This window comes from Rhincodon typus, chromosome 6, assembly GCF_021869965.1.
Source record: "Rhincodon typus isolate 14 chromosome 6, sRhiTyp1.1, whole genome shotgun sequence".
Lineage (NCBI taxonomy): Eukaryota > Metazoa > Chordata > Chondrichthyes > Orectolobiformes > Rhincodontidae > Rhincodon > Rhincodon typus.
Window position 1 is genome coordinate 32,772,677 of NC_063337.1, and position 18,985 is coordinate 32,791,661.

At 39.2% G+C, this 18,985-nt stretch overlaps 1 protein-coding gene across 1 annotated transcript in view; it reads right to left on the reverse strand.

The window, feature by feature from the left end:
- Positions 1-9,584: 9,584 nt before the first annotated feature.
- Positions 9,585-18,985, reverse strand: part of LOC125483307 (PAN2-PAN3 deadenylation complex subunit Pan3-like) — a 77,481-nt gene continuing 68,080 nt past the window's right edge. The window contains exons 6-7 of the mRNA XM_048597927.1: positions 9,983-10,230; positions 9,585-9,698 (exon numbers count right to left, since the gene is read on the reverse strand). Coding sequence (XP_048453884.1) covers positions 9,585-9,698; positions 9,983-10,230 — 362 coding nt within the window. The remainder of the gene's footprint in view (positions 9,699-9,982; positions 10,231-18,985) is intronic.

Here is an 18,985-nt window from a genome sequence, read left to right on the forward strand (position 1 = left end):
ATTCCCTCTGGAACACCCTGGTCCACCCTTCCTTCACTCCCAACAACCCACCCCCACAGCCCCATGGCACCTTCCCCATTTACCTCCTCCCTCTCCAGTATCCAAGGGCCCAAACATACCTTCCAGGTGAAGCAATACTTCACCTCCACTACCTAGAATCTAGTCTACTGCATTCGCTGCTCACAATATCATCTCCTCTACATTGGGGGAACAAAGCTTAGACTGGATTACAGCTTTGCAGAACATCTATGTTTTGCCCACACAAAAAAAAACCTTGAGCTTCCAGTTGCCTGCTACTTTAACGCACCACCCTGTTCGCTGGTCAACATCTCTGTCTCAAGTTTGCTGCAGTGTTCCAGCCAAGCTCAGCGCAAAGAACAACACCTTATTTTTCCGCTTGGGATCCCTGCAGCCCTCCGGACTCAATATCAAGTTCAATAATTTTAGGGCCTAACCTCTCCCATGTCCTAGCCCCCTACCGCACAAACCAGGCCTTGTTACCACATAGCCTGCCATTACACACTACCTATTGTTAGTCACTAACAGTCCCAATTAACAGCTATTCACCCTCCTAGTCAGATTGTTATCAACTCCTTTTCTCTTTGGACTCTATCCCCACCTATCATTTACTCCCTATCCCCACCCCGCCCCTATCTTCTGCATATAAACTGACGTTTTCCGCACTACCATCAGTTCTGAGGGAGGATCACCAGACCCAAAACGCTAACTCTGATTTTTTTCTCCACAGATGCTGCCAGACCTGCTGACTTTTTCCAGCAACTCCTGTTTTTGTATCTCTTTGTGAAAATTATTTTTCTCTAATCCCCCCTAAATCTCCTGCCCTTCACCTTAAAATTATGCCCTCATTATAAACCCTTCATGTAAGGACCACAAGAAAAAAAAAATTCCAGTCTTTCCACTAATGTTAGAAGGCTGGCTTTATTGATTTCATGTCTGGAAGTATACCTTGCCATGATATGTAAGCATATTGTATATGGAAGGGACTTCAGTCCTTTAAAGCCAGTTCTTCAGGAGTACGCAGATGCCTCACAGGGAAGGGTTTCCAGTGAACCAGCTGTGAACAGTCCTGTGGAAGAGGTGTGGTCTATTTCGGGTGGAAGGCAGTCGGTGGTAAGAGCACATAACTAGTGCCATTAGACATATTTTGAGTTATGGTTTGCAGTCCCCACCAATATTCTACAGGCAAATAAGTTGACATAGTATTGTTTATCTTTAGGTATCAAGGGTTCTTGAGGTACAGAGGCAGTGTCCCTAGCACTGGGCCGGGAGGCCCTGGCTCAAGTCCACCTACTTCAGAGGTGTAGAATAACACTTCTGAACAAGCTAATTGAGAAATATCCATCTTTAAGTATCAAGATATCTCTAAGGGTATCAAGTTCTTATCATCACCAAAAGTATGCTTTGACACAGCCCAAGGCAGCACATGTTTCTGAGTTGAGTGGTCCCAATGAGGGAATTCTGAGAATGATCTCCCTGGATACAGTAGCAATCTGCCCTTGATTTGTGTAAAACCACCATACCAGCATTTTTTGCTGTGCTGTCAGCTAAAGAACCTTTGTTATGTTTTTGTTCCCAGAGTTGAAGCCTCCATACTGTTCTGCACAACATTTAATATACTTAAAGCTAACTGATTTAATCTACTTCTATTAAAAAATTGGGGAGAAAAAGTAAATAACTCAAGAAAAACAAGCTGATAAAGACATAACTTAGAGCTTCATATAAAAAAAAAAGCAATTGGTAACCACATTTAGAGCTCGATATTTGCAATCTCAAAATACATTCATGGAACAGCTTGGCACTTGAAACAGCAAAGGACCTAAACATGGCTGAACTGTATCATGTTAGGTGGAGAACACGGAATGGAGGAAACATGAAAGCTTTACATTAACCATGATAAAGAACCAGTGTTGGGTAGCCCATGGCCAGAGGCGGCACAAGATCGCTGTCAGTGAATTTTTAGTTGGCATAAATATGACCAAGAAGATTCTTAGCTGCAGTAACAGAATTAGATTATTTAGTTCAGCATCAGAGTGAGATCATACATTAGGACAATGGTAGCTTTGAGAACAAGGTAAACTCAAGGTAACAGATAGAACAAAGAATCTTACAAATTAAAATACAGGAATTTCAGTACAAACTCTCAGCGGCAGATATCTGCAAGAGGCAATCTGACAAGAGATATTTACGAACATTCAACCCAAGGTTTGTAGTTTAGCAAGAATTAAAATAAAAGTATGATCCCATAACAGAAGTTGTTAAATATGTCCAAAAATCAAAGTAGGGGAGAGACAGCGATATCTTGCAAAATCTTAAAATGATTCTTGAGCTGGGAAAGGGATTGAGTTTCAGTCTTACTATTGTAATTTGATTAGATGCTGTCTTACTAAGTAAAATAGTTAGTGTAGAAATATTTAGAGTAGGGACAGTAAATTTTGCCTTAGAAGCAATCTCCTGTTTATTAGAACTGACATTATGAATTTTATAGTAATTAGTAGGAATTAGCATCTTTTTGCATCTCCTCTAACAACTGCAAGGATTGAAATGTAAATTAAATGGGATGCAGAGACTGGTTTCGATAAACACTCTTGCAGGAAACTTTTCTCCATCAGCAGAGAGACTAACAGAAAAGTATAAACAAAATAACCTCATAACAGTATCAAGAGACAAATAACATAGCAAGGGGAGCAGAAATAATTGTGAAATGGGGTCACTATGGCCTCGAGAGAATAAACAATCACTGCTTCGAACCTGACGAACAGACTAAAGAATCCAAGTAGGCGTCTTTTAGTGACTTGATGGAACTATAAAAGTGCTTGAATTTTGTTCTATCAATGTGATTTGAATAGGTGCTATACGTAATGACAATGAAGTCCATCCTGTTATCAAAATTCTCTTATAAACCCTACAGCATGCAAAATATAAGTTGTAAGAGGTAGGTGCTAGACAGAGACTGTTTGTTTGACCTTTTCCAAATAGGGTAAGAGGGAAGCTGCTCCCAAAATTGTTAGTTTTGTCACAGAATTATTGCATTAGGTCTAACCATGTAGAACCTTGAGAGTAACTTCATTTTAGAGCTGCTATTACAAATATTATAACAACTGATAGAAATTAACATCCTTTTCAATCTTTTGTATTAAGTCAGCCAGGGATATGAATTGCATGACCAAATTTGAAAAGTCTTTAGTAATAATCAAGTATACGATACAGCTGGCGAATGTCTAGGAAGGGACACATTTCCTCTGTTGGAATGCGGTCAGATATATTGTCAGAGCCCAAGGACAGGTGATAGGGAGTCCTGTAAACATCATGAGATCATGGGAGAACCTAGGGTTGTCCTATGGATGCTCACCATTGATCGGGTGTTTACAGGATTGGATGTATAGATTAGGGGGATGGAATAATGACATCAATGTTGCATGTAATTATTATAATGTGAAGGGTACAAAAGTCCTGTACTTTATTGGGAAAGGTAGAACGTCACAGACCTCTCCTCTGACCTGAGCTGTATACAAGAGGGCAACTGGGCCCCATGTGAAAGCCGGGTTCGCAGCAGTCTCTGGCCTCTCAGACATGTCAACTCCAAATATAGATTAATTTGTGTTACTGAACACAGGACTCAATCCTCCTCTTTGCCATCTCTTCCCAACAAACAGTAAAAATGTTAAATGGATGAAAGCCTTTTCAGTGGGGTGAAAACAGATCTACTTCAGATAAACTGGATTCAAAGATTGCCAGACAAAATTCTAACAGAACAATGGACTGCCTTTAAAGAAGAAGAAATTGTTCAGCACCGTCAAGGTAAATTCCTACAATGAAGAAAAGAAAGGCAACATAGCTTCCTAGATGGCAAGATGATTAATTAACTGAAGCAGAAAAAGGGTCATATTTGAGACACCAGGCCAAACATAGCAGTGACAGCCAGGTTGAATAATGTAGGTTCAGCGGGGAGGTGAATAAACAAAATCAGAGAAGCAAAAGAAAGAGTATAACAAAAGACCGGCAGCTAATATAAAAGAAAATCCTGAAGTTCTCTTTAAGCATGTCAATAGTAAACTAAAAGGAAATAAGAACTAGAAACAGTAGACTGTCGGACCCTTGCAGGTGCTATGTTACTTAGTCTTAGCTAATTTACTGCCTCAACTCCACATTCCTGTCTGCTCCCCATATTCCTTGATTCTCCGAGAAATCAAAAGTCCATCAATTTGAGATTACTCTGCTTTTAATTATGTTTTTCTCTTCCCTCTGACATACTATATTCAACTTGGCTTTCAACAATGAAGCATTCATATCTCTATGAATAGACAATTTCAAAGTCACTCAATCTCTCAATGATTATCCCATCAAGCCCTGCAATTTCAGCGAGATCACCTCTCATTTCTCTAAACTCCATAGAAAACAGTACCAATTTACTTAGTATCTCATCACAGGAACCAATCTACTGAACAAACCTACACCTGTACTTCTTCCACAGCAAGTATATCCTTTTTAGAAATAGAGACCAAAATAGTGCATAATGTTCCAGATATGGTCTCTTGCAAGCAGCATACAACAGTGGTAAGACTTTTTTATTCTTGAGCTCCAGTTTCTCTTCAATAAAAGCGCACACACTATGTGTGCCTTCCTAAGGTTTAATGTATTGCTTGCTAACTTTTTGTATACCCTATTCAAGTGCATCCAAGTTCTCTGAACATCAATGCTTAAGTTTCACACCCTTAAATTTTTTTTTCATTACTGCGAAAATGAATAACTCACACTTTTCCACATTATACTACATCTGTGACATTATTGCCTCACTTAACCTAGCTCCATCTCTGTGACCTCATGTCCTCTTCACAACTCGAATTCCCACCCAGGTCTGTATTGTCAGCAATCTTAGAAACATTATTCTTTATCTCACTGCTTAAGACATTGACATGGAATGTAAATAGTTGAAGAATGACTTATCCTCACGACATTGGAGTCTCAGTCTTCCAACCTGTAAATGTCCCATTTACCTCAAGTCTCTGGTTCTTGTCCTTTAAGCAATCTGCCATCCATGCTAATATATTACTCCCAACTTCCATTAGCCCTTATCTAACATATTAATTTCTTATGTGGCATCTTTGAGAATGCATTTTGGAAATTTAAGTATTATGACATTGACTGATCTTCATCTAATATATTACTTATGTCCTCAAAAAGGTCTAATAAGTTTGTCAAATTAAACTTTCCTTTCTTTTTGTAAAACTGTGTTGACTTTCATCAGGTTTCCTTAATAACAGATTCTAGCAGTTTCCCCAATGACTGATATAATTGCTCATAATTGCCTGCGTCTCTCTTACTCTCCTTTATTTTTTTTAAATTTGGTCATGAGATGTGGGCATTGCTGCCTAGGTTAATACCTAATTGCCCAGAAGGCAGTTAAGAGTTAACCACACTTGAGCCATATGTAGGCTGGACCAGGTAAGGATGGCGTATTTCCTCCTATAAAAGGGCAGTGATGAACCAGATGAGTTTTTACAACACATCAATAGTGGTTACGGGGTCGCTTTTTAAATCAGATTTTTATTGAATTTGAATTTCATTGCCATGATAGAATTCAAACCCAGAACATTAACCTGGAGTTCTGGATCACCAGTCCAATAACATTACTACTATGTCACAACCTCCCCTCTTGAATATTAAAGTTATGTTTGCTAAATACCAATCTGATGGCTGCATTCTAGAATCTCAGGATGTTTTGAAATTCATAACTAGTGCATCCAAACATCTCTGCAGCTACCTTTATTAGAAATGTTGTGTATAAGCCACTGGATGTGAGAAACGTGTCAGATGTTAGCCTCTCAATTTTCTTAGATACCTCTCCCTGCTGATATCAATGTCAAAACTTCCTCATTCTTAGCCTGTTGGTTACCCAACTTTTCAGCTGTATAATTTGCATTTCTATTGCCATTTCCTTATTTTTCATGTTAATTTCTCCTGTCTCTGCCTCAAAAGGACCAGTTTACTTTAGCTGCTATTTTCCTTTGTATATCCTTATAAAAATCTTATCACCCATTTTATATTTTATACGGCCAGTTCACCCTGATTCTATTATTATCGTTTTTATCAACTTTTTAAATCACCGTTTATTAATTTCCCTAGTAAACCAAGGATGGTTCATTACTGCTTTTTATTTTATTGAACATTTTGAGCTGTTCATTAAACTTAAATCTTTTCCTCTATTTACCTAAACAGCATTAGCCAGCTCTCCTCTGATAACTGTAGAATTGGCATTTTTTAAGAAAAAAATTAAGACTTTTGTTTCAGACTGCAGTATATCACTTTCAAACTTTGTAATGAATTTAAGTGTGTTACATGGATCTGCAGGTGGCGGTAGAGGGCACAATTGAAATAATTTGCATCCGTATTTACCAAGAAGATGTTGCCAATGTCACTGTTAAAGAGGAAGCGGTTGTGATACTAGATGGGCTAAAATTGAATAAGGATAAAGTCTGAGAAATGCTGGATGGATGTAAAGTGGCTAAATCACCAGGACAGGATGGAATGGAATGCAGCAGAGGATATGGGTTAACTATGGAGGTTACAGGCTACGATTTTCCAACTTCCTTAGATTCAGGAGAAGGGTCATTGAACCAAAAATGTTAACTCTGCATTTTTTCCACAGATTCTGCCAGTCCTGTTGAGTTTTTTCCAGAAATTTTGTATTTTGTTCCTTAGATTCAGGAATGGTGCCAGACAACTTGAAAAATGCAAAATGTTACACCTTTCTTTGACATAAATGCAAGCCAGTCAGCTTACCTTGGTAATGGGAAAGATGAAAATCCAAGACAAACTCAAGAGTCATTTGCAAAGTGTGGACTAATCAAGTGTGGCAAGCCAGTACAGATTTGTTAAAGGCAAATTATGTTTAAGTAATGATGGATATTTTGACAAGTAACACAGTGGGCTGGTGGGCTTAATGCAATTCACAGAATCAGATGAGGTTGTTATGGTCATCGCATCTGCACCAGCTCTCTAAATGAGCATCGTGGATCAGTACCATTCTCCTGTCTTTTCCCCATACCCTTGCATGTTGTTTCAATTTAAATAATCATCTGATGCCTTCTTGATAGTTTGAATTGAGACAATCTCTGCTGCATTTCCAGGCATTGCATTCCAAGCTTGAACCGCTTGTTGTGTGAAAACATTTCTCTCACCTCACATCTGCTGCTTTTGCAAATCAATTTAAACCTATGCCCTCTTATTTTTTGATCTTTTTATAAGGTAGAACAGTTTCTGCCTTATTACCCCATCCAGCTTCTTCATGATTTTGAAAATTTCTATCAGGTTTCCTCCTAGGCTTCTTCTCTCCAATCTATCCCGAGAAGCAAAGCTGATATGGTGTATATGGACTTCCAAAAGATCTTCGGTAAATTGTCATATGATGGTAAAGTTGAAGCCCATGGAACAAAAGGGAAGTGTTAAACTGAGTACAAAGTTAGCTGAGGAAAGACACAGCAATTATGAATGGCAGCATTTTGAACTAAAGGAAGTTATAAAATGGTCTCGGTCAGTGCTAGGGCTGCTGTTTTCTCAATATGGATTATGACTTAGACAATAGGCGTGCAGTGCACAATTTTAAAATTTGCAGATGACACAAGGCTTGGAAGAATTGTGAATTGCGAAAAGAATAATGAGAGATTTAAAGTAAACACAGTCAGCCTGGGAGATTAGGAGGACCCAGGGCAGATAAAATTGAATGCAAGGAAGCATGAACTGATAATTTCTGCGAAAGGAACAGAGAGGCAATATAACATTAAGACAAAATTCTGAAGAGGGAGAAGAGGCATCAGAGGGCATGTGCACAAATCATTGAAGATGGCAGGATTGTTTTAGAAAATAGTTAAAAATGTATACAGGATTCTGTATTTTATAAGTAGAGACTCCTACAAAAACAAGAAAATTATGATGAACGTTATAAAACACTGGATCAGCCTTAACTTAGTAAGGAGTCTAATTCTGGGCACGACACTTTAAATGTAAAGGGTTTTAAGGATAAAAGAATTCCACAGGTTCATCAGTCACTGGGTGAAAAAAATTTCTCATCTCAGTCCTAAATGGCTTACCAGTATCATTAGACTGGAAAACATGGAGCAAAAACAAAGTTGCTGGAAAAGCTCAGCAGGTTTGACTATGACTATGACCCCAGTCTTACCATCGACCATCCATGATTCTTCAACAGCACTTTTCAAACTCACAACCTAGGCTACCATAAAGATAAAAGAGAAGTAGATGTAAGGGAACACCACTAAACAACTTCCCCACGAAGTCACACACCATCCTGACACAGAACTATGTTGATGTCCCTTCATTATCACTGGGTCAAAATCCTGGAACTCCCTCCCTAATTGCACTGTTGGTGTAACTAAATCACATGGACAGCAGCAGTTGAAGGTGGCAGCTCACCACTACATCCTCCAGGGCAATAACTACTAGTGGAGCCCACCTCCCTGAATGAATAGAAAAAAGTCATGCAACATAATAGGCAATAAAATTAATTGGAATTTTGTTTTAAATGCAATTACTTTTTTAAATAAACAGAAAGCAAATTTCACATGATTTTTAAACTTTGTAACTGAAGTATTTGAAGTGGCAAGATGAACCAAGATACCTTGCAATTTTGACAATTTCTAACGGATAGCTATGAGGACCTGCTAATTCACTGGAAAGTGGGAACAATGAAGTTTGAACATTAATTTTTACTGAAAACCAAAAAAAAAGCTTAACTTCAATGTGGAAATTGTCTTCTTTCCCATTTGCCAATTTTCTTCACAGCATTGATCTTCTATCATTACCCAACAGTATGCTGCAGTTCTATTCCTCATTTACAAAGCTAACAATTACAGACAAGTTTCATTATCCATCTTTGCATGTGAAAGGGTCATAAATACTCATGTGAAGTAAAAATATTAAAAAATTAGGAAACTGGGATGATCAAGTTAAATAGCATGCCTAACAGTATGTTTATTAGCCTATTCATATTCTAAGTCACATTTATCAAAAACTCACTGACAGTTCCATATATAGCCCATCACTTTTGGAAACTCATACATAAATGCACACCAACTTCCAACTTCTTCAATTACTCATCAACTTGGGATATCTATGAAGGAAATGGTATACAAAAATGGATTTACATTTGCAAACCATTTCTACTTGTGTACTTCAATTCATCCTCCAACATCAGGCCACAGCAAAATGGTGGTTGAACTTTGGAATGCTATCGTGAATACCCAAACCTTGGAGCACTCTTCACTTATGGGATAAAAATAAATAGTACTACGGAACTACTATAACAGTGTAGTTTCATCTGTGTGTGATCTACTTATTTGTGATTATCCAATCTCGAAGATGACCAGCTATTTTCCCTTTTGACTTTGCCAGAATAATGTTCCTTCTTGTAACAAGACTGCCTTGGGTATTGATCTTCAAGAAGGCAGAAAAGATCCTTCAAATAATGACATCAAGAAACGCTATATACATACTAACAAAATCTACCTAGAATAATTAAAATATTCATAGAAGAAAGTGAAAATTCATGTTCAATTTACCTGTCTGAGTTCATCGGACATAAAAAAAGAAGGCGCATTTGCTTTAGGCTGCATATAAGCAACATGGGGTGCAGACGAAGGATAAATATGATAAGTTGGAAACACCTGAGAAACAAGAAAACTCAAAAATCAATTGCAGAACTTAACTATCCATATAATGCAAAATTTTGAACATAGTAGCTTGCAATAATGGCAGAATTAATGCAAAGTTTTTGCTCAATAATTTGTAATTAGTTATACACTTTACACACTCACACAGCACTTGCTCTACAGAATACATGAAATAAGCAGTTAGCTTACATTGTTCCATTACCCCATTCCAAGTTCATTTTCTGCTGCAGGGCAAGCACGTGATTTGCAGTAATTAACAAAAAATAGTATCTACACACCATTCCTGGAAGAGGTCCTGGAGTTGTGTCAGTATAGAAGTAAGTTGTCCCTCCCACAGTTTCTTTTTGTATCACCTGACCAGAAGATGGAGACTGAGAGACTGCGTCAGATACTGGTGTAGAGGCACTAGTAGGTACCATGAAATTTGCTGGATTTGGAGTATGACTCCTCCTTCGAGGCGCAGGTGATGTGTGGGGAGTTATTTTTGGAGAATGCAGAGGAGATGATCCTGCTGATAAGGACATTCCTGGAAAAGGTCAACAGCTTTGTCAGAAACAAATCTTCAAAACTACGGTATTTGCAAACACCAGATATTTTTAAAACATCTTAGAAGTTAATTTATTGGTATTGCTTCTAAGACTAAACACTTCCCACACACTTACGAGCCGCATCGAATGCATTATGCCCATAAAATTCCAACAGGCTACTTTTGTGAAAATCATGGTGCATGATGGGATAACAGAAATTGATTTTATTTTGACCATCTTAGAAACTTACAAAATGTTGTTTCCCTGATAGCTATCACATGAACAGTAGACACAAAGGCTGGATTTCTAACTGATTCCTTTTTTCTCTAAGGAGAGGTAAAGAAGCAATGGGATAACTTCAGCATTGTTATTAATAGTAAAATCCTTGTTTACTAAAACAAATTATTGCACAGGGATGCTTACAGTACTAAAAAGATTAGAGCTAGTGAATGAAATCTAATTACCCTTAATTTCAAACTCTTTGGTGCAATTTCTGTTTCAGACAATGCAAGGGTGTTATGCAATATTAGTGCTTGAAGAAATCACCTCTGATAATCCCACCACAAATTCTAGCTTCCTCATAACCTATTTTACATTACTGTAAAATCAATATTATTATGCTTAGTAATGCTCAAACCTTTCTCTTTTTTCCTTTAAGTTGCTATCTGCTTATTTTTCTACCTGCATCTACCAAAATTTTGAAATGGGGACTCACTGCAGTGTTTTGCTTGGCAATGGATTCCTTAAGATTTCAGAATTGGGGAATTGCCTGCTTTAGTCGTCCTTCCATCTCAAATTCTCTATGTATCCTACACTCCATTAAATCCACCCACTTGGACAGTGAAACTTTAAAAACCTAAACCAATGTCTAGTTTTGATTTAATAATCCAAAAGCTTTTTTAACCTCAGTATCTTCATGGTTTCATGACATGAGATGATTGTACACTGCAAACAAAGATCCTAGTTTTCCAAATAAGTAACATCACAGATCAGCTGAAATATCATTCATACTAAATACCAGCCGATCACGTTAAAAGAAGGGACATCTTAATACTATATATGTTTCCTATTTTTGGAAGTCATCAGGTTAGAAGCAGAACCTGTGAATTTGTCCTTTATCGTCCAAGAGTAAAGTATCACCTTCACTGCAGATTAACAGTTTCCTGTTTAGGAATGCAGAAAGTACACGTGCTTGGTTGTGTTAAAAAAAATGTCAGCTTCAAAAGAGAGAGTGTGAAGTTAACTCTGATAAACTAAAACGAATAACTGGCATGTAATAAGTGTTCAAACAAGAGGAGATGATTCAAGTATACAAGGTTTATCGCCACAAGAAATGCAACAAAGACTGGAATTCCAAGGGTTTTGGGAACATTGTGCTTCTGTGAGTGTGTGCCCCAGATGATCTAGGGTTCAAGTACCACCTGTCCCAGAGGTGTGTCATAATATGTCTGAACAGGTTAATTAAAAATAATTGTTCATGTGAAAGAGAGCAAGACAAAGCGAGACAGAGACAAAATGAGCTCAACTTGCATACTGGGCGCACAATATCACAATTTGCTGACAGTGCATATATAGGAAGTATAACTAACCAAGAGGTCAGTATTCAAATACAGGAGGACACAAACAGGGTCACAGATTTTGCATATCTGTGCCAGATGAAATTGAATTCAGAGAAATGAGACATATTTTAAAAGAACATATATACTAGGACTTCCCAAAGTGAGGGTCATGTTTGAAAGGGTTCCGAGCTGAAATTTTAGGAGCATGAGCTCAGAGGCACAATAGCAGCCGTGGAGCTCTGATAGCATTACAACTGCCTGGTTTTACTCAAGTGACACATACTCACTTGTCTTCACACAGAATGTCCCTAATACATTTAGGTGCTTACTTAACTACTCTTTCAGCCTATCATGCCACCTTCAGTGATTTATAGACACTTGTATATATACTTAGGTCTTACTATTCCTGTAACCACTTCAAAATTGTGCCACTTAATTTGTGCAATCTCTTGTGCAATCTCTTAAAAAGAGCAAAATGGATCAGGAAATAATGTAAGGAATGGTTGGTAGTGCTACCAAGCAGCACTTGCAAAGGAATAACATACTTAATAACACAGTCTAGGTTCTACCAGAGCAAGTTGACTCTTCATCTCATTGTCAAATTATCAGTAAACAAGGGCTGCAACATTCAGCAACAATCACAATTCCTTAAATACTGAAGCAGTCCACGTCCATTTGCAGCACAACTGGACAATTTACAGGCTTGCGCTGATAAATAAGATTTGCACCACACATCTGCCAGGCAATAACCATTTTCAAGAAGAGAGAATGGAGTTACTGCCCTTTGCCAGTCAATGGCATTACCATGTCTGAATTCCTTCCCACAGCAACATCCTCGGGGTTATCACTGGCCAGAAATTTAACTGACTAACCACAAATCTGTGGCCATAACTCTCTTCCTGATTCCCTAAAGCTTGTCCACCATCTGCAAAGCATTAATCAGCAGTGTCAGAATACTCCCTGCAGTGATTGTAATGAGTTCAGCTAGGTGGGCCTCTGAATAGGAGTTCCCTGACTGGACCAGGTTAACAGCCCCAATCAGGGAGCTCTGGCTGATAGATGTCAACAGCAGCAGAGGTTCTGTTCACCCCGAGAGCTGCTCTGACGCAGCCGGACCATTATTGAGTTTTTTTTAAATTCATTCATGGGATGAGGGTGTCACTGGCCAGGCAGCATTTATTGCCCAGATGGCAGTTAAGAGTCAACCACATTACTGTGGGTCTAGGGTCGCACGTAGGCCAGACCAGGTAAGGATGGCAGTTTCCTTCCCGAAAGGACATTAGAGAACCAGACAGGTTTTTCCTGACAATCGGCAATGTATTTATGGCCATCATTAGACCCTGAATTCCAGATATTTACTGAATTCCTGGATAGCTGGATTTGAACCTGCGTCCCCAGAACATTATCACTGGATTAACAGTCCAGTGATAATACCAGTAGGCCATCACCTCCCACATGCATGTGTAAATAAAGGGTGACTTGGTGATGGGATACCAGCCTCTGTGGAGTTATTTTATTCCCATTTGCTTACGAGTGCGGCTAAAGCCACTCTCAAAAAGCCCAAGATCGGAATGACTGTATTGAATGGTGGAGCAGGGTCAAGGGCCAGAATTGACTACTTCTGCTCCTATTTCTTATGTTCAGGTCCAAGCAGCCTGCAGTGACATGTGGTAACATCACTAGACTAGTAATCCAGAATCCTAAGGCTAATGCTTTAAGGACATTGTTTAAAATCCCACCATGGCAGATTTCAATAAAGAAACTGGAATTCAAAGCTAATCTAATGATGACCATACAATCACCACTGTTTAAGGTTTTTTTTTAAAACAATTCTGGGAAGGAAATCTACTGTCCTTACCTTGTCTGGCCTACATGTGACTCCAGTTGATTCTTAACTGCCTTCTGGACCAATTGATTTCAACCACCAGGCTGTAAAAAGTTGAGAAGTGTGCCACAAAATATTTGGGAAGCAGTGTGCTTTATCTGCTGAAACAAGGTAACCCTATAGTGAGGGTACCAGGGGAACAGCTGCCAGCATTTGGTTGATGCACAGTGCTGTCCCTCAGTGCGTACAGCCAATGAGTTGGTCACCTTCGGCCTTTGCTGGGTTGAGCCAGTTGGGTCACTCTTGTGGGCCTCAGCAAATTAGAGAACACCCGGTGAGAGAGTGTGGCAGCTGCAGTGCACAGAAGTGGCTCTTTGTTGGAGCTGAATCTGAGGGAAGGGGGGATTGGTTCAGTATCTCAGTGGAGCACAGCATGGTTGGAAGCAGCTGGTGCCAGTGGCATCTGGACTTCCACTCCACAATTGGGCTGCACAGTGACCTCTGTAAGATGGCCACGCGTTATGAGAGGCAGCTGGATAATCAGAGGAGCCTCACTAATCACTCAGTGTCTCAACTCTTACTATGGTATATTAAATGTGAGCATTCAACTCAGCTGAAAGAAAGTGGGTGTACCATGGAATTGTTTCTCTCATTAAAACGTTGATACTGAAAAGGTTGGGAATCCTGATCTAGACTATTAGAGATGGGCATTATATGCTGGCCAAGCTAGTGAAGTCCACATTCCCTGAAAGAATTTTTTTTAAAAATACACTTTTATTCCACCGAAATTGCTTACTCCCACATTTGTTTATTCTGACTTTGAATCAGTCCTCGTCATTTTCTGTAGCCAACCTAAACTTTATGATACATTGATCATTAACATTTGATCCACATGGCTCACCATCCCAACAATTTCTTCTTTCTGGTCAGACTGGAAAAGTACACTGTAGAAAATGGTCCTGAACACACTCCAGGAACTTTTGCTGCTGTCTACACATTAATTATCCAAATAGAGTTTGACATAGTGGTATAAAGTTCCTTATTATAGCTATTTTAGGTTTCTTGTAACATGCTTACCAATTTGTTCCTCTACGTCTTTCCAACAAGTTGGTGATCTGTGGACTACACTGAACAACGTAATTGTATTCTCTGCTCACTAGCTCTACTCAAATAGATTGTCATCGATTGAATAGGGACATTCTTTCTAGTAGAGCAATATTCTGCTTAATCAATACCTCATCTTTTCTCCCTTTCCCGAACATGTCATATCCAGGAATATAACAATTCTGCCACGTTTTGAGCCAGGTCTTTTATTACCACATCACATTCTTTGTAGCCATCAGCAACTCAGCAATCTTATATAGAATACTCCATGCATTCAAATACGTGCATGGTAATTTTGACTTTGTTTTTCCCACTTACCCTGAAATTCCCAAGAACTCCTACTCTCTTTCCCAGTACTCCACGCACGATCGTACTTCTCTCAAATTACTTATTAAAACACTCCCACCCGCAAAAAGACCCAGTTCCCTCAGGGCTGGTCCCAATGTCCCAGGAATCTAAAACTGCCCAACCTGCACCAAGTTTATAGCCAAATACTCATTTAATTCCCCTAACTACATATGGTGCCAAGAATAATACATGGGTTTTTGAGGTCCTTCTTGTTTACTTCTATCTAGTTCCACTCTGACTGCAGGACCACATCCCCCTTTCTACCTTTGTGTACCACTGAAGCTCTCCGGATACCCTATAGCTAATTCAGCTTTTTCCTTGACCCTGGTATTGGGAGGTAAAATGCCATCCTGGATTTACATCAGTAACTGCAGAAATATCAGTTTGTTCCCCTATGCAATCTTCTATTACTATTACTCTTCTAGATGTCCTACAGTACAGCTGAATCAACCATGGTACCATGGACATGACTCTAGCTGTACGCCCCAGACAAACCATCACTTATGTTAGCATTCAAAACTGAATACTTTGAAGAGTGAGCTGTACTTACCTCTTCTTTCTTCATTGCCTGGTGATAACTTACCACTCTCTGCCAACCCTTAAACTGCAGGCTGAGCATATCTACGAACATGCTATTCACTCAACCACATGGATGCACCAGCTGCTCATCAAGCTTGAAACACTAGAGCTCTAGCTGGTGCAACTGACATTCCTGCATGTACAGGTAATGACGACCCAGCATGAATTTTCATGTTCCTGCAGAGCAAAGGATGTCCATTCAAGAGGGTGGAGCTGCCCTGCCGTTCTTCTCTTTATTAAATAATAGTCTTGAAATCTAATACTAATAAAACTTGCTACCCACTTCTGTGACATCACTAAAATATTGCATACTTTACTTAACCCTCAAGATATTTGTCAAAAAATTTTAAAAACTTTTCATTTCCCAGTTGCTTAAGTTAACAGTCTAACTTCAGAGAAAAAGTGAAACAGCAGAAATACTCACCAATCAACGCTTAGGTTCTGTGATGTCAGATTTTGATTTCCTTTTTTCAGTCTTTTAATCTTCAGCAAGAATCTAACCATTACCCCACGGCATTCAAATGGCATTACCATCACTGAATTCCCTACCAACAACCATTGACCAGAAACTGAACTGGACTAGTCGTATAAACACTACAGCTACTACACAAGGCCAGAGGCTAGGAAACCTGAAGTGAGTAGTTCACACTGCGACTCCCCTGCTCACCATCCCTGAGGCACAAATCAGGAGTGCCTTGAGCGAATGCGTGCAGCTTCAAAAACACTCAAGAAGCTTGGCACTATACAGAAGAGGCCAACATGCTTGATCTGCACCACATCCACACTGACTTCATCCACCTTCAATGCACAATAGTATGCAGTGTGTACCATCTATAAGATGCACAGCAGAAATGCAGCAAGACTCTCTAGACAGCACCTCTCAAACACACAATCATTACCATCTAGAACACGGGCAAGAGATATATGGGAATACCACCATCATCCACAAGCTCCCCTCTAAAGTTCTCGCAATCTTACCTTAAAAGCATAACGTTGCTTGCTCAAAATGATAGAACGCCCTCCTCAAAAGAACGGTGTGTCTACCTACACCCAATAGCCTGCAGTGATTGAAAACAGTAGTTTACTACCACCATTCTAAGGGCACATAGGAATGGGTGATAAATCCCCCAAATGAATACAAATTCCAGCACACCTAATTCTGCTCCAGCTCCTGATAATCTCAGGTAAATTAAGTGCCCAAGGTATATCCTAGATTTATCTTCAATCGAATGTTCCTGAACTCTTCCAAGACTGCTCTAGCTCCTGGGTTTATTTTCCCCTTAGGTAACTGATGGGTAACCAAGTTCTGGTAACAAAGTCAAGGGTAATAAGGGATAAGGAACTAAGATGGTTAAATGTTGTATCAATATCCATGACCTAATGGAGGGGCTCAAGAGCCTATTTCAGTTCATACATTCCTTAAGAATGTATGGGAAAGACGTGCACAGATGAGGAAACATCTCTTCCTCTGAGGGTTCAGAGCCTTTCAAATTCTCTTCCTCAAAAAGGCACTGGGTGCAAACTCTTTAAAATATTTAAAAGGCAGAGAGATTCTTGGTTACCAAGGGGATAGGCAAAAGATTATTAGGGATATGGAGGATTGTACAGTTGATGTTAAAATGAGATCATCCATAATCTTATTAAATGGAGGAGCAGGATCGAAGGGTCAAGTGGCCTAATCTTGTTCCTTTTTCGTATTTAGGAGGGAACACCATGATCAAAGACTTTAAGGAGCAAAGGGAGGATGAAGATCAATAGTTGTCAATGGCAAGGGTATTTGGTGGGAAGGAAAAGGAATCATTTACGGTATCGACTGGCAAGAGAACCAGACAGTGGCACTTTGTGGTCAGTAATTTAGTGGCAGAAGAGTCATACCTCACTGAGGTAGCATGCTATAAATCAAGCCCTACTACTCCCAGAGTTGTCACAAAACTTAAAGATTATAAAATGAATGCAGATTCCCCAATTCACCTGAACTGCAGACCCAGATTGACGGAAAGCACAGACCAAGTTTCTTTACTTAACAAAAATTACTATTTATTACAATTAATTAGATTCTAGCTGGAGAATAACCATTATGAACAAGTGGCACATAAAGTAAAAGGTAATGCCGCCATAGTCCCAGAGGACTACAGGGTTGCACTCTAATTAGAGTGAGACAACTGGTGGTGAGTTTAACCTGAGGGTCACCACACCTCAGGCAAGGGACAAGACTGAGAAGGCAGGACCCTCATGGTAAGCTCAACCAGTGTAGGAATGAATCCGCACTGTTGGCATGACTGCATCACAAACCATTCAATCAGCCAACTGCAGCATATAACTCCACTAATTAAAACTATAATCCCCTTATAAACACTTCCTCTCACACACAGTCAGACAGGAAAACAAATGTGTGTTAATGGACAAGAGGAAAAGACTAAGATAGCAGTTCAGTGGTTCCTATTCAAGATTGGTAAGATTATACCTGTGTTGATCAGAACATTGCCTCTCAGTCATCCTTCTCTGGAAGCTTCTACTGGTTTCAAAGAAACACAGGGTAGCTAGTTCATTTCATAAAAGGTTTCTGACTTATTAAAATTCACAGCTTGCAGCTACTGATGAAGGAAAGACAAACGGTTTTCTTCAAGCTTGAAGTGGCTTTTACAGCAGAGAACAGAGACAATTCTTAAAATGGTAATCTGAAGGGTTTCCTGTATCTTGTTCACAACCCCAAGCTATTCAGCTACCCAAGAACTAATTACATTATTGGTGGCAAGCAACAGGACTTGGTCATCGATAATTGGTCACTCATCCATAGACCAATCAGCAACTTATACCAACCAAAGCTCCATTTGTACACAACCCTTTTGTCAAGTTCATCTGCAACTACACTTTAACTACTGCTTGAAGAATCAGCTGTGTAAATGATGCTTACAATGAGTATCAGGTTTCTTGCTGTCAAAACATGCAGCAATTCTCCAGCAATTCTTTATTTATAAAAAGTTCTTATTTCATTTGAGTCAACAGTTACAAATACAGAATAAAATTTAAGAAAGACAATTAATAAGGCAGGACAATGTCAGCCTCATGGACAAAGAATGCTCGGGGAGAAAATAGGACAAGACTGAGTGAAAGCGACGTCAGGACTAGGTAGGAGGAACCTTGGCTTGCTGGGCAAGAAATTAAGGAAAAATTCAGCAGAGGCAGTGGTAGTTAAGTCTTCATGACAAGTAGTCCTTATAGTTGTTGGAAATGAAGGGAAGTATCATAAATTAAATGTGACACATCAAAACTTTGGGAAGAGTAATTGGGGATCTTGTGGTGGGGTAAAACCAGGCTCTTAAATGAAAGTTTCCCAAA